Here is a 16537-nt window from a genome sequence, read left to right as displayed (position 1 = left end):
GGTTTTGTGCTATGAAAGCTAGCATAACTTGTAATTTCTCAGAAAATGTACATTGACTTTCATCCTTTCAATTTCTATGGTGCTCTATGGTACCATCTTGGATTCTAATCTCACTGAAAGATAATTTCCTTCCTATATATAAGATATATTTCCTATTATTTCCTCTAAAAAGCTTCCTAAGGAACAAAAAAACAACAACCCCCAGACCAAGATCTTTCCTCTATCCTTTCCTTTTACAAAACTATGAGAGATGAATTTCCCTTCTCTTCTCCTCTCACTGCAACCATCCTCTCCCAGTTTATACCCTATCAGCTTTGGTGGATTTGTAATAATTGAGAAATAGTTTGGATGAGAAGAATTGTCTGTCAACAGATTACCTTTCACTGACAGGATGCCATAGCTGAACAACAATGTAATAGCCTAAACCTACCCTGTCTAAACAAATGTATATGAAAAACATTGTTCATACAAGGCTCATTTTGTATAGCATTAAAACAAGCAAAATAAGTTTACTTATTCATGTAAACTTTCTGCACATATCTATTTTATTACTATTTAGTCTGCAATAGGTTTCTAACCATGTTTATAAACTATCTTAGCAAATTCAATGAAGCATATGGAATGCTAATTAAAACTGGGGAACAATACAGCTTCAAGACAGAGGAATAATTGTCACTGGTATAAAACTGACTACAATCAAAGTGCAGTATACCTCTATTTACCTTAGCATAGCACTCTTGCATTACTCATTGTAAGAATAGGAAGTTGGGGGAATGGCTGGAAGAAAAAGCCAATATATCCATTTTTCAATAGTACTATAAATATACATTGTCATATTCAATATTCACCAGGGCAAATTGTTTCCAAGTAAAAAATAATTATGCCATACATGAAGAAAATGTTATAAAAATGCAAGCACATTTCCATGCACCAAGATTAACATTCACTTACTTCTTCGTTAAATAACTTGCTAGTTTCTTTTTTAATAGGATCTATTAGCTGCACCTGTCCTGCAGAGAAGCCCACTAGAAGAGAAACACTTTCTGCTGTGGCTGTTAAGTGATTGAAGTCATGACATGTAGGTTGCGTTCCTTTGTATATTCTTTTATCTATTGGTTTACTCAAATCAGCAGCCTGCAAGAAAGATTGAAATTGAGATTAGCAATGGTTAATACTTCAGCCTAAAATGCTAGCTCTTGGCTCTTGACTAAGAAAATAAGCAAATCAACTATTTATAGCAACCAAGGTAAATTTAAAAAGCAGAACTTTTTAAGAAATCAGCATTGTCCTTATTCAATCACGTGTTAAGATTTGCCAATTTTTTATATAATTAGGGATTACTGTTTTCTTAACTTTCATCGGGGAGTTGATGTATTTATGTCACAAATTATTAATAGTCATGTTCTTAATTAAAGTTCATACTATCTGCATTTTGCAGATGAAACACATTCATAAAAATATGTACACAGATTATACATATAAAGTACAAGAGGTGACTATTCTTTATAGTATTTTTCACTACAAATACAAACAATGAACTACCACACCTTTATAAGCATTTGTCACTGAATCTAGATGACAAATGTAATTCCTGGCAGAGATCAGGTTTGATTAACCAATTAAAGCAAACATTTCAAAAACTAATTAAATCTCTGTAGTGAGTGGGGCATCAGTAAACTTCCCACTCTGGCAGATGCATTGGAACAGATTCTCAATGATTACGGTGCAGAAAGAATATTTTGGATATAGAAGATGCAACCCTCAGTATCCACTATAAATCTTCTAAATTTCACACTCTTGTACTAGTTTTATTTTTAAAACATAATGATACATCTTAACTCCATATTGGCAGTTTAATATATATAAATGTATATGTGATTCTACCCTTGTTTAAGGAAAGAGGAAGGATGAAGAAAGAATTTATAGGTGAACTTCTAAGGGCTATGTGGATAGCTACAAAGTCTAGGAAAGCATACACTAAATACTGAATGTAAGAAGCATTGGGGCAAATCCAAGTATGCTCTCAAATGTTAGTCTAAGTTAGAATGGGTCTCTTCATTAAGCAAAAGGAATGTGCACATAAAAGCCACAATCAGCTCAGATAAAGATTCTAGATCATAGGTATCAAACTCGGGCCAACACATTGTCATGTGATGTATTGCAACTTTTTCTCCCTTTGTTATAATGGGGTGGAGCAGCCAATCAGACTGGAATTTTATGGGGAGGAGCATATAAATGGTTCATCTTCACATCAATACTAATTTTAAAGTGAAACTCAATTGAAACATTAAAGAAATATGGAGCAAAACAATGCACTGATGATAAAGCACACCTACAAATATTAAACATTCACAAAACTAGTACAAGATTCAATTACAAGATAAATATTTGGATTCAAATATTATTTCTAAGATTGGAGTTAGTTGTTCATTATTTAAAAATGCGAAACAATTTTCAACAAACTAATGCCAAATTGCTGAAATCAAGGACAAAACAAACAATACTGAACTGCTGTTGTTATTGCTACTTCCTTAGTATTTCACATGAAAATTCTTTGTAATATCAGAACATTTGAAAATCTTAAATTATAAATATGTGAAGTATCTATCAAGAAATATTTACTGCAATAGTACCAGTAGTCCTCAAACAACTATAGTAATTGGGACCAAGAATTCTACTGCTAAGAGAAGCAGGTATAAAGCAAAATACCTCCAATGTCACTTCCAACGCTGTTATCCTATTATGTGACTGTGCCAACTTACTATGTTAATTCCATTTGCTGTCATTAGTCAAATCCTGTGCAGTGCTTAAACCTGTCGCATGCTCGCCATTTGCAAACCACAGACTTTGCTTATCAGAAACCAGAAAATGAAGGTCACAAATGGTGAGACCATCACCACATGAAATTGCGACTATTGTCATTGTAAAGTGGCTGACAAGCTCCTGAATTGCAATTACATCACCATGGGGACACTGGAACAACTACAACTCTGAGGACTCTTCATTCAATGCCATGGTAACTTCAAAGACTGGTCACTAAATGAGGAGTGTGTGTGTGTGTGTGTGTGTGTGTCAATGTTGCTTCAACTAAGTACTAATGTATTGGAAATTCTTTTTGAAAAGTGAGGATCAGATAATTTTCCTGCCTCTCTCTTATTACATATCCAACCCAACATTGAAATACACAGAAAAATTGCCTTCTCATGCCTATGATGATATGTGTTTTCTTCAATCTCAGGTCCTCTACCAGAGGCCTCAGAGTTTGAGGGTTCTCTTTGGTCTCTTAGCTGTTCCCTAGCACTGAACCCTTCTGGACAGAGCACTCTGACTTCATTCCTGGGGTCTGTTGGAGCCACTCTTCCAGGTTAGTAGTCACAGTCCCAAATGTCCCTACCACCACTAGGACCACTTTGACCTTTACTTTCCACATCCTCTCCAATTCTTCCTTCAGTGCTTGGTCCTTCTCCATACTCTTCCTTCCTGGTGTTGTTGTCACTTGGCACTGCTACATATATCACCATTGTGATCTTCTGGTGTTTATCTATTACTACAATGTTTGGTTGACTGGTTAATATCCGCCTCTATCTGGTTCTGGCAGTCTTAAAGAATCTTGGCTCTATTATTCACTATAACCTTCTGGGGAATCTCTCATCTGGACTTGGGAAGTCTTGCCAATAATTACCTGACAGCCCTTTTTAAGGTGACCTGGCCCTTGTGGGGAAAGATAGGGCTCAGGACCACCAGCATACCACTGGGAAGAATATTATATCAATTTGGCAAAAACTGAGATCTTGTCAGATTTGGATTGAGATGCCTGCTGCATGGACTTATGGGGTTATCTGTAGTAAGTTTGACTCTGTGATTCCTGAGGAAGTTTACAGGGTTTTCACATCTGTTATCCTGGTCAGCTGCCTATTAGATTCATGTCTATCTTTGATGATTAAAGCCATACAGTAGGTAAATGATGGTTGGGTTCATGTAATGATGTTGGCTTTCTTCAGTGAAGAGGCAGCCCCTTTGGCCTTGGATGAGTCTGTAATGTACCATCTCTTCAAGAAGCTTTTACTAGACTAGATCCTGGAAATTTACTATGCTGTCTCCATTGACAGAAAAGGTAATAGTCTGCAAGGAATATTACAATACAATAGAATTGTATAATATTTATTACAATAAACATTGTAGTAAAGTGCAAGGATGAAGGTCAATGAATAGAGAACCTGATGTGACTGGACAGCTCTGAACCAAGAGAGGCTAAATATAAATGCAAGAGAAGAGAAGAGAAAAATGTTTTCAAAAAGTAGGGAAAGCTTAGAATGTAATGGGTTCTAGAATTATTTCAACCTTTTTATTTATTATATTTACTTACCATCAAATCAAACTTACCCGTGGTACTATGCTGTACAAATAAAATGCAAAACACAATAAAATCAAAATTTAACCTAAAATTGATAAAAACAAGAATTATTAACTGACTAATAGAACAGAAGCAATTATAGTCATGGCATTAACTCTAGTTTACACAGCAGGAAATTATAATTCAAAGGCCTCCTACCAAAGTTTATTGCATTCCAGAAAGATGGCAGCTTGATTTTGTTGTGAGGTTCTCCACAGTGTGGAGGCCATCATAAATAAATGGTCTGTATCCCATAGAAAGTTACACCAGGTGGCTCTGGCCCTGAAAATGTCTGAAATGCAAGCTACACGTGGCTTTAAAGATCCAGTCTGCCAAATCCAGGAGTGAGGCAGGTAGCCAGGAGTGGAGACAGGTAACAAACTGCAGGTCTTTCAAGAGACCCTGCCATATTTTCCCATCTTAAGGCCTCCATGTATATAACTTATCATCTGACTGCAAGCCAAGTAAACTCTATGAGGGTCACTAATAGCCAAGTTAGTTCCCCTCCAAGGAACCCCAGTCAGCAAACTGGTCAGGGCTACTCCACATAGTTCCCTCTCTCAGTACATCACACATCCCTACAATCCTCCAACTAAATCCATGTACGTATATTTTTGTCTGTTACTTTTTGCTTTCTAACATCATTTTAATTTCTCCATCCAGGCTCCTTTTTAAAATCATTTTAATGACATGAAGCGAGGAAAACCTAAGTTCTCACCACTAGGAGAACCAATCTTGTCTCTAAAATACTCTTCACCCAGGATGTGGGAAGTAGAGGATCACAGTGCTGTCACTGGAGAAGGTATGCAGCAGCAATTAGTAAATCATGCACTTAGCCCAGGAAAAAATAAAGTGTGAAAGAAACTATTGCACTCTGAGTATCTTTGGCATTAAAACATGTCACATTTCAAGAGTTCTGGTATTTCTTACAGCATAGAACTAATACTAGCACAGTCCATTCTCTTGGTCACAAGAGAACTAATACCAGCACAGTCATCCACTTCCACACCGACTTAGTCTTCCAATGCTAATGGCAAGGGTAATGGCAAATCCAGTGGTGGTGCCTCTAATCTTAACTTGCCTCCAAACGGATTTAGTGGATAAGCAGGGATTAACACCAGAATTAATACCAGATCGACCCCACTCAAAGAACTACCAATTCACAAAAAAAATAAAACAGTACACTTGGTGACTCTTCTTAACCAGTATGAGTGTACATGTGCACTGGGAGGCATGGATTGGGTAGCATAGGTTCATATCAAAATGGAGTGAGAGAATTAACATGGTGCAGTTATCAACATTCTGAGCTGCTGTCCAATGGCCTTATTAAAACACATTAGGGAAAATTTTGGGATTTTTTCTCTCTGCACGTCTAGCCTAATTGGCTCATATTTAAACTCCTTTTGCAAGCTCCCCTTCCACTACAAATCTGATCCCATTCTGTTGAACTTTCAGATAATTATCATCTCAGTGAGGTGACAAAGTCCCAATTTCCTTTACATAATTTAATTTCTCATATTCCATTGGTTGAAAGAGAATGAAAATGAGAACATGCACATAATTCTACAGTTATGAAGATCTGAAGAATTTATTTCTGGTTCTGTATCACAGCAGTGGGCTGTAAAGAAGATTTCATTTGGGAATATTTTAATGATGTTCTTATAGCTGTGAATGAGATAGTCAAGCAATGCAAATGATGTGGTAAAAATGTAGGTCTTCGTTGCTTGAACGAAGCTGTTATGAATATTGTGTCTGCTTTGAAGATGTTAAAAGAAGCATGTCTGAACATGCAAGTTGGATGTTGATAAATATTCTTATAACATTAATTACATTCTTTTTCTTCAGGAGGTCTCTAGTCTTTGGTTATAACTTTCAATCATAGTTTCTCAAGTTACTGTGTCTAGAATTGTTTTGTATGAACTTAAGTATATGTTATTAGATAATGGCAATTAATTCAGACATCAGGTATTTCTATTACTCTTACAATTCTTTCCATGGATGTAATTAGTCAAAAAAAGTAGGTACACTAACTGCATTAACCCCGTGAATTACCGTATTTGTCAGAGTATAAGATGTACTTTTTCGCCTCCTAAAAAAGGCTGAAAATTTGGGGTCTTACACTCTCGCGCCCACCCGCCAGCCCCTACCCTTCGGCTTCTGCACATCCTCTTCCTGACTGCAGAGATTGCCACCGACAACGGCGTTTTTGGGCTCCGCACGTTGTGTTTTCAACCTCCAAATGCTTGATGTGCAATGCCCAAAATGGCTACCTGGAATAGCTGTGCCTTCTCTTACCCTTTCCCTGCTCTGCGTGCTTTAGTCTCTGGTACTCCCTCCGAGGATCAGCTGTGCTTTTGAAGCTGTTTTTCAGCCCAAACACAAGCTAAGCGATCTTCCGTGCTTTGCCTGCTTTTCTAATTGCTGCTCCTTCCAACAATCAGCTGTGCTTTAGAAGTACAGCCGCCATTATCCCCAACCTCAGTACCAGCGAGTGAACTAATGTGCTGAAGCTGATCAGGCTAAAGACTAGCCAGATGAATACCCGGTGGACAGAATCCCCCCCCCTATTTTCTTCCCCCAAACTAAGGTGCATCTTATACTCCAGTGCATCTTACACTCTGAAAAATATGGTATGTGAATCAATCCTCAAAATACAAAATCTTGATGCTTTCCATTTGTACCATCTTCCATATCATCAGCATCTACCATTTCAGAAGTATTTTATAGCAGTTTTCCTGACACATTATAAATGTATATATATGAGTAAGGACTGGTATATAACCCTTAGCTCTATGCACATATACCAAAAGAAACAAAAAGAAATCTCTTCTTGAAATAGGTATAAAGAACTTCACAATAAATACCAACCCCCCAAAAAACCCTAATAAAAATGCTTGGCTTTATTTATGCAATAAACTCTTTCTGTTTTGGTTGAAAACACAAACTTTGCCAATATATTTTAATCAGGTTTGACCAGGATAGAATCTAGCCCAGTGGCCCCCAACCTTATGGGCACCAGGGACCAGTTCTGTAGAGAGAGGTTTTTCCATGGACCAAATGGGGCGTGGTTTCGTGTGCTGCCTGAATCCTGCATATCGGGTTTCCCTTGTTTGCACAGACTGGCTTCTGGCATGCCGTGGAATGGTGCCGGTCCACAGACCGGGGCTGGGAACCCCTCATCTAGCCAACACATCTAATATTGCAAGGGAATGTTATTGGATGAAGAATATCAGGAAGATTTAAGTGTGTACCAGTAATCTAGATTGGAAAGATGCTGGCTAAAGCATTATTAATCCATGACAGGACAGTCTTCCTTACTAAAAACAGCTAAAATGAACACACTGCTAAATATTTACAAACAGTAGCAATCAGCCACAATAATGAAATTCCTATGTAGTTTTCTCAAACAATATTGTAAACGTATCCATGTCAAGAAGCAATTTAGGAGAAATTAAAACAGTTACCAAACTCACAGCGTATGGTTGCAATATTCGTTTAATATATCTCCCAACAAAAGTGTTCAAAACAATGAAGGCAAATGTAATATATACTGCAACATATTTTCAAAATAAACACTGTGCAACAGCTGCGCTGAAGAAAGCAGGGGGAACCAAATTAATTTTCCCACAAGATATCTGGAACATATTAATGGACGGTTTGAAGCAGTCTGTTAAGGACTGCTTACTGTGACACAAATCTGTGAACAAAATAATAAAAAATAAGGATCAAAGTTCTTTTATGGGGTTAAAGAAAATATCACATATATTAAAGTCTATTTTTGAATAAAATGCAGAGAAATAACAAATTTATTGAAATGGAAAGGAACTTACTGTAGTTAATAGAAACAGACAAGTTAAAATAATGGAGTAAGCTCGTACTGGATTAAGCTAATTTTCTAGCCAATATTTCAACAGCAACAGGGTAAGTATTTTTAACTGAGGAAAAGATGAACAAGCTTTGACATAAGCATTCAGCAATCATACTCTTACAATGTCAACTAATGCATTTCAGGGGAAACGGTGATCCATTCAAGATATATATGCCTGCTAATGACTGTTTAAAGAAATTCACTTTAATAGAAATACCTAATTTAAATAGTGGGATCCAGACATAAATGTTGCACTAATTCAACTTTTAGCAGCAGTAGTTTTTTTCTGCCAGGGTGAGAAAATCCTGGGAATCCTATGTATTTTTGGGGCATCTGCATAAAGTAAAAGATGAAAACTGAATTTGATACACACACACACACACTATATACTGTGTGTGTGTGTGTTGCAATTGTGCTGATAAATAAATAAAGGGAGACTAGTATAGATCTATTTCAAGCTATTTAGATCTCATTAGCTAGCCATACCCTTACTGGGAATTGAACCTGGGCTGTATTACATATTAGGCACAGGCTCTCCTCCTTTATCAACTAAGCCAGGAAATAGGTATGTATTGTGTCACAACCCCTGGTATGCCCAAATATAGGAGGGAGAATACTGCTTCCCTTTTCTGTCTATCGACTCACTGTTTATAGAGTGCTCCTGAGGGCTGGGAGGGGGTTTTAAATTAAGCAAAAAAAAAAAAATGGTACATTTTTTGCTTATTCCTACCCTCCAGAGACCCCAGGAGCACTCTGAAAGCTTCCTAGAGGCTATGCACAGCCATTTTGGTGAAGGGGCGGGGTTTCAGGAGGCAAAAAATGACCATTGTCTTACTTGAAGTGTCGTTTTCAGGGCACTGCAAAGGAGAGTCCAAACAAGGGTTAAATACAGCCAATCTCCCCAGAACTGAATTGAAACTTTAAGCCATGCCTCTGGTGCTGACGATCTTCAGATTTTTTCAATGAAGGCATGGAACTGTTGCGCGCTAAGAAGTTCAACAATAAGTCAATGAACCATATCCAACTTAAGAACCAGTCCAACTGGAACTGCAGAAGTCTGCATGGAAAACAGCGGAACTAGACCCCAGGGTGGCGTTGGACTCTCCTTCGCAGTGCCCTGAAAACAACCCTTCAGATAAGACAATGGTCATTTTCCAGGGCGCTGTTCTGGAGACTCCAAGCAAGGGACATACCCAAGTTAAATGTCACTAGGGCGGGAAGCGATCTCATTCAGGGTCTCTCCGCTGGTATGAATGCCCTGAAGAACTCACCACCTAAAAGCCCCTTCCGCCGAGGCAAGCTTGTCCAACTTGTAATTCCAAACAAACAGAGATAATGAAGTCCAGGTCTTCCAGCAGCGGCCGCTCTAGGAGTGTATGGTTGTGGGCCAGCTGCCAGACAGAAAGTCTTCCGGACAAAGAGTTTTCCGGACAGAGCATCTTCCAGCAGCCGGCCCACAACCATACAGCGCACCCCTAGACCAACCGCTGCTGGAAGACTTGGCAGCCGAGTTTTGGAGTTTCGAAGCTGGAGAAGAAGTTATGCTTGGAGCACAATGGCGGCGGTGGCGCCCTGGTTCTGCAGGGAGAGCTGGGCCAGGGCATGGTGAGGCAGGGAGGCATGCGAGCTGACGCAGAACAGGCACTCGTGCAACCACTCTCTCCAGCCAGGCAGAGCTCCAAGCACTGACCTAGGAGGTATCCAAATGTGCCAAGGCGCAGGAGCTGGGGGCGGGCAGAGCGCCACATGCCTTGGCGCCTTAAGGATACACCCTAGGTCAATGAATGGCGCTCTGCCCGGCTGGAGAGGGGGTTTGCGGGGCGGCTGCTCGTGAGCGTGGTCACCTCATGGCTGCTTCGCCCCTGAGGCTGTGCCCGGCTCTTTGGGAGGCCGCTTGCAAGGGAGCAGCTGCCCAGCAACTCCCCCCTCCAGCCAGGCAGAATGCCTCTCCTCAACCTAGCAGTATCCCAAAGGTAGCAAGCAACGTGAGCGCCTTTCCTCCCCCAGCTCCCACGGCTTGGTGCCTTCAGGAAACCGCTAGGTCAGTGAGCGGTGCTCTGCCTGGCTGGAGGGGGGGTTGTCCAGGGGGCTTATTTTGGGGGGTGGGCTTACATTTTTGCCCACGCAAAAAATGTGGCACGGCATTAGTTACAGGACAGGTCGTATTTTAGGGGGAACACAGTAGAAAATCTGATTATAGATTATTGCTGAATAGTGAATAATTCATGGTTTAGTTAAATATATTTGAATCAAATCCATACTGGTAAAAACTGTGCCGCAGGAACCCTTTTCTCCACAGAATCATTATAACTCCTCTACTAAGAACACTACATACAAGAGAAAGCTGCATTATTGTCTCCAGAGAGTATTGCTGTTTTCACAGAAGAAGAATCCAGTTCTTTGTGAATTGAATCTTCTTTGCATTTGTTAAGTTTGATAGTTCTACTACAATTTTTAAATTAACCAAGGTAGTTGTTAAAGGATGACCAGTGCAATCATGTGAGTAGAAATGTATTTAATTTGCTTGCTCAGAAAAGAAATATCTGTATTTTTAGAACTGGAAAGAATTATTTTTCCCGGACATTACTGGATTTGCTCTTAGAATATAAATTGTTGTTCATCCAAAACTGGAAGTTTTTAAAACATTGGACAACCGTTTGTCTGAAATGGTATAGGGGTTTCTGCCTAAGCAGGGGTTGGACTAGAAGACCTCCAAGGTCCCTTCCAACTCTGTTATTCTGCTCTGTTATTCTGTTAATAAGCAAAAATATAGCAGCAGAAGAGAGCCGACAGTAACAAAATATACATTTCTTTATATGGTCTACATCAGTGATGGCAAACCTTTTTTGGCTTTCCTGAAGGTTCCGGAGGACGAAAAAGGACCCTATGAGCAAACCGGAAGTCATTTCCTGTTTGTCCGTAGGGCCGTTTTTAGTCCTCTGGAGCCTTCAGGGACCTTCAGGCGGCTTCCTGAACTTCTGGTTTTCCCGTAGGACCGGGGTTTTTGCACTCCAAGGCTTTGGGGTGGTGGTGGGGAAGGCTGTTTTCGCCCTCCGTAGGCTCCTATAAAGCCTCTGGAGCCTTGGGAGGGTGAAAAATGGCTTCAAAAAAGGCTCAAGTTAGCTGGCCAGCACGCTCATGTGCACTGGCCAACTGACAGGGCAATGCCTTGCATGCCCTGACAAGTGGCTCCGCATACCACCTGTGGCACACATGCCATAGGTTTGCCATCCTGGGTCTAAATGGTCTAAAATGGTCTAAATTAATACATTGAAATCTATTTCAGGCAGATTAATATGTTTTCATAAAGTAGTCTCTATGGATTTTACTCCACTTTTGTTGACAACTATAGGGGAAGTGCTCTTCTCTGTTTCAAGGCCATTGAGCCAGCACTGTTCGAAGATATTTCTGTGGTCATGTGGCCAGCATGTTGTCATGGAGTGCTGTTACCTTCCCATTGAAGTGGTACCTATTGGGGCAAGGATCCGAGCTCATCCTTTGTATTTTCATGCTTTCGGATTGCTAGGTTGGCAGAAGCTGGGGCAAGGACCCGAGCTCATCCTTTGTATGACACTCAAGTCTCAAACCTATGCAGCCAACAATCCCAGCATCTTAACCACTGAGCCACCGTTCTGCCCCTAATATATTTTCATAACCTATGTAGATTTTAAAGCATTATAATTCAAACATCTTTACAATAAAACCATCCCCTCTTTTTAAAAATTATCTGCATATTTATTTAAGCTAAAGTTCTAAATATAATGAATGTTTCTTAATATGTTTATGTTGTCAAAATGTGTATAACTTTAGACAAATGGAGTTGAAGGCTAGTCATAATCTAAAGAACATTCATTCAATCTGCATACTGCCACTGTCTATGACACATTACATCAACTTTTATCTTCTGTCTTATATTGTTCAGATAGCAATTAAACACAATGCAGCATGTAATTGTGCTACATGAATGCATAAAGGTCTTCATTCTTTTGTTTGATCTGTAAAATCTGTAAAGCTATTACAACTGATTTGTTTTTCTCTTTACTATATTTTGTTGACCAGCCAGTATAAAAATTTAACACTTCTCCTACTGAACACACTTGCCATTACAAAAAACATGACGTCAGGAACAATTTATTAAAAGCATCTGTATATAAATCCATTCTTTAATGTAAATTCAAGCTACAATCAATGGTAGGGTTTTTCTTACAAATAATTTCTTTCTCTTGTCGGATTAGCTGGATTTGAGAAAAAAGTAAACACTATGCATAGTTATGAATTTTACGAAACTTACAAGACTTTTAATGAATCTTACAAAAACATCAAAAGAAGCCTCAAAATGAAGATATTTAAGGTAGAATAACAGCAGGAATATAATGCTTCAACTACTTGCTGTGCATCTCACCAGGACCCACGGAAGGCCTTGGCTAGGGAGAATGCAACTCTACTTGTCTTGTTCAACCTATAAGCCGCCGGAGTCCTTCAGGATTGGGCGGCATATAAATTTTGATAATAAATAATAAATAAACCTTTCAGTGATTAATAATGGAATCTTTTTGTAGTTTTTGCAAGAATTGGAAGTTAGGGGTACTCACAGTAACTCTTCTCTTTCCTACAGTAGGTGGCCAGTTCAGTCCGTGTATGTGTTGGGGCAAAGAGATCAAGCCCTATAGCACTTCAGTATGTACTGAACTGGGGGGAATCAACCATCTTTTCATCTAATTGAAGCTGTTATTCAATGGCTTGGGATATGCTATTATCAGTATTCAAATAATATTCAATTATACATCCCCACACCAGTCAAGAGTCATGACTTAATCTGAAGGCTATGAGGGCCTGGATGGGAAGGAACATGCTAGGACCTAACTCTACCAAAACAGAGTGACTATTGGTTCAGAAGTCAAAGCTGGCTCTTGCTAAGATTGTACTACAACTGAGTTGGTGTTGAATTAAGCCCAGAGTTTCTCCCTGCTGTCCAGCAGAAATGGAGTCCAGGAGAACCTTTGCATATAGTTAATGTACCAATTATAAGTAGTCTTTGACTTATGACTGTTATTGAGCCCAAAATTACAATTGTAAGTCATTGTAGTCATCACAGACTAGACCTGGTTTTTTTTAAAAAAACATTTTTTTGTAGTGGCTGCTAAATTAATTTTCCCCAATGGGTGTTTTTTGCTGGAAATTGAAGTAAACGTGGGAAACCAGCAAAAAAGTCACTTGCTGAGCCAGTTGCTAAGTGCCCCAAATGCGAACCATGACTGGGGTGTGTGGCTGTCATAACTTTGAAAATGGGTTGTAAGTAATTTTGGGAGAATCCATCATAATTTTGAATGGTCGCTAAGCAGTAAGTTGTTGAGAAACAACTGTATGGTTTTTTTTATGGAACAGAGAACCAGCAGTAATTACTTGTGCGCTTCTCACATCATGTCTGGATTAATGTAAAATGCTGTACATGGATTTCCCTTGAAGATTATCCATAACACATCTAACACAGAATGTAGTGATCTGCAGGTTACCTAGTGGGGTGTGTATATTTATTTATTTAAATTTATATACTGCATTTATTATTTTTATAAACATCTCAAGGCAGCAAACATGCTTAATAACTTCCTCCTTTTTTTCTCCACACCAACACTGTGAGATGGGTGGGGCTGACAGCAGGGGTGGTATTCACTTACCTCCCCTACCGGTTAAAATGGGAATATAGAAAACATTGTATGATGATTTAGTCAGTGAGTTTATTTAACATCTACACAGCATAACAAAATTATGTCCAATATTATATAATTTTCTTAAATATAATCTTCAGCTCCTTATATAAATTAAAATGAAATTGCTTCCTTATCCTAATAGTACCAGTTAGAAACATGGCCAATGCTTAAGTAATTTTAGAAATTTGGTCACAGAGCTGTTTAACATAACACTGATTTCCTGAATATCCAGGAAAAGATGTTAAAATAGGATTAATTGGGTCATTACACAAACTAAGATAAAAGTGTATATGTTCTAGTACAAGATAATATTTGTAGCTCAGGGTTAAACTGGAGTTTTTGGTGCTCTGTGCTTGGTTGTTTTCTTGCAAGTGTTTCATTATCAAACTAGGTAGCATCAACAGTGCTATTAGGGAGCGGGGTTTGTAAACCTCATTCCTGACTAGCACCAATGTTACCTAGTTTGGTAATGAAACATCTGCAAGAAAACAGCCAAGCTCAGAGAGCACCAAAGACCTCATAATATATGTTCCACTGACTATATATCATGTTTATTAAAGGGACCAAGCCTTTTGGAGGATTAATTCCATTTATCTTCCCCTTGATATATGGGATGGGAAGACATTAGTTTAACCTTGACAAGAGCCCAACTATTTTTTTAATGTGGAAATATTTTTAGTGTAAGGTACAAGCCTTTTGCATTTTTGCCCCAAATTATACTGAGGTACAAGGTACTTCAGATGTTGCTTTTGCAACCTACCAGCAGCCTATTGTTTTCACTCTAATTTACTAGTGGCTAACTAGGCTAAAATTGGAGGACATAAATCTGTTTCCAGTAAATTTACTGAGGATAGAATTTGGTACATGAGATCCAAGGGTTCTGAAAGTTTTTGCCATCACATTTCCCTTTAATGTATTCTTAACGTACACAGCTCCCCTAAAAGTCCAAACACCAAAATGAACACAATTGAGCAATACAACAATACATTGAAATTTTGGGAATGGTGGATTTATTATAACAATGGTTTAGTGGTTAAGGCACCAGACTAGAAACAACTAGACTTTGAGTTATAGTCAAAGTTGTAGACCTGCCTCAAGGCATGTTGTGGGGAAAATAGGGATTGTGTATGTTTGCTGCTTTGAATTATTTATGAAAATAATAATGGAGAAATATTAAATAAATAACTCTTTTACGGGTTTGGGAAACCCTTCCCTAGACCCTCTCGCAAGTATCAGACAACCAAATACTCTCTTTTCTGTCTTTATCAATCAGACCACTCATGACCGCTTTTTGGTAATGAAAGTCCTTAGTTGTGCAGAAAATCGATATATGTAGAAATCTATTTATAAAAATTGTGATATACAAAACAAATTTTAATTAAAAACTAAACCTTTGAAAAGTCATTGTATCATAGAGACCAGTGCTGTCAAATTCCAGCCCATGGACCGGATGGATCACGTGCCAGCCACGCCCAAACCCGGTTTAGCGAAGGGGGAAAAAGTCCCAATACGTCACAGGATGCCACTGTGATGACGTGAGTTGACACCCCTGACATAGACTCGTTTGTAGCCTAACTAATGTACTGTATTTTTCAGAGTATAACATGCAACCTTTCCCCCCCCCCAAAAGAGAGGGTGAAAATTTGGGTGCATCTTATACACCGAATGTAGCCCCACCCATCCCCACCAGAGGCCAAAAACGTGATGCATGGAGGCAGCGATGGTCTGTGGCATCCCTGCAGCCTGGAACAGCTGATTGGGGGTATTCTGGCAGTCCGATTCACACGTCAATCAGCTGTACTGAATCAGGCTGCAATAAGTGCTAAAGCTGACCTGGCTGGTCAGAGTTTGCAGCAAGCAGTCATATTCAGAAAGCACACACAAGTAACTGACTCAGCAGGATTCAAAATAGTAATAATATACAATACATTACCAAAAGCAGGTTTTCCAAAGTAGCAGTAAATACAAGCAAAACACAAGCAGTTTCACTTTCAGTTCTCAGCTAAGTCAGGCTCCTTCCTGTCTCCTTGTTGCTCACACAGCAAATACTGTTTCAGAGTTCAAATAGCACTCATTGGCTGACTTAGTTGCTATGCCTATTGATTGGTTGACCAGGTCATGAACTCTCACACGCAGGAAGTTAGCCAGCTGAATACCATGGATGCTGGTAGGCAGAGGCAGAATTTTTTCTTCTTATTTTCCTCCCCCAAAACTAAGGTGCGTCTTACACTCTGAAAAATACGGTATGTTGGAAGCATACAAATACATGTCATACTTATAAGGTCTCTTTGTAAGGTATTCTTGTGTGACTTCTGTTTTGCCTTGGTGTTGTTATTAATTCAATTCTTCATGTCACCCTGATTATGAATAAGTGCCATCAAGCCCTTCTCGACTCCTGGGGCCAGATAGGTAAATTTCCTCCCTGACAATTTAACCCTAATTTGTTCTTTCAAGACTCTCAATGGTGCACTCATTGGCATTGTAACTGAAATTATCTACCTTGCTGCTGGTCCTGGTCTTCTTATCTTTTCCAACTTTCCTAGCATTGCAGCCTTTTCCAGACAGGCA

General features: G+C 39.1%; 1 protein-coding gene across 3 annotated transcripts in view; it reads right to left on the bottom strand.

Moving 5' to 3' along the window:
• Positions 1–16537, bottom strand: part of WDR20 (WD repeat domain 20) — a 46368-nt gene that overhangs the window by 16032 nt on the left and 13799 nt on the right. For all 3 annotated transcript variants that reach the window (XM_014073138.2, XM_087726560.1, XM_014073140.2), the window contains exon 2: positions 952–1134. In XM_014073138.2, coding sequence (XP_013928613.2) covers positions 952–1134 — 183 coding nt within the window. The remainder of the gene's footprint in view (positions 1–951; positions 1135–16537) is intronic.

Source organism: Thamnophis sirtalis, unplaced genomic scaffold (assembly GCF_051295495.1).
Source record: "Thamnophis sirtalis isolate CommonGarterSnake01/CBP01778 unplaced genomic scaffold, rThaSir2_p1.2 scaffold_1, whole genome shotgun sequence".
NCBI lineage: Eukaryota > Metazoa > Chordata > Lepidosauria > Squamata > Natricidae > Thamnophis > Thamnophis sirtalis.
Note: the sequence above shows the minus strand (reverse complement) of the source record. Positions and strands in the feature narration are given on the sequence as shown.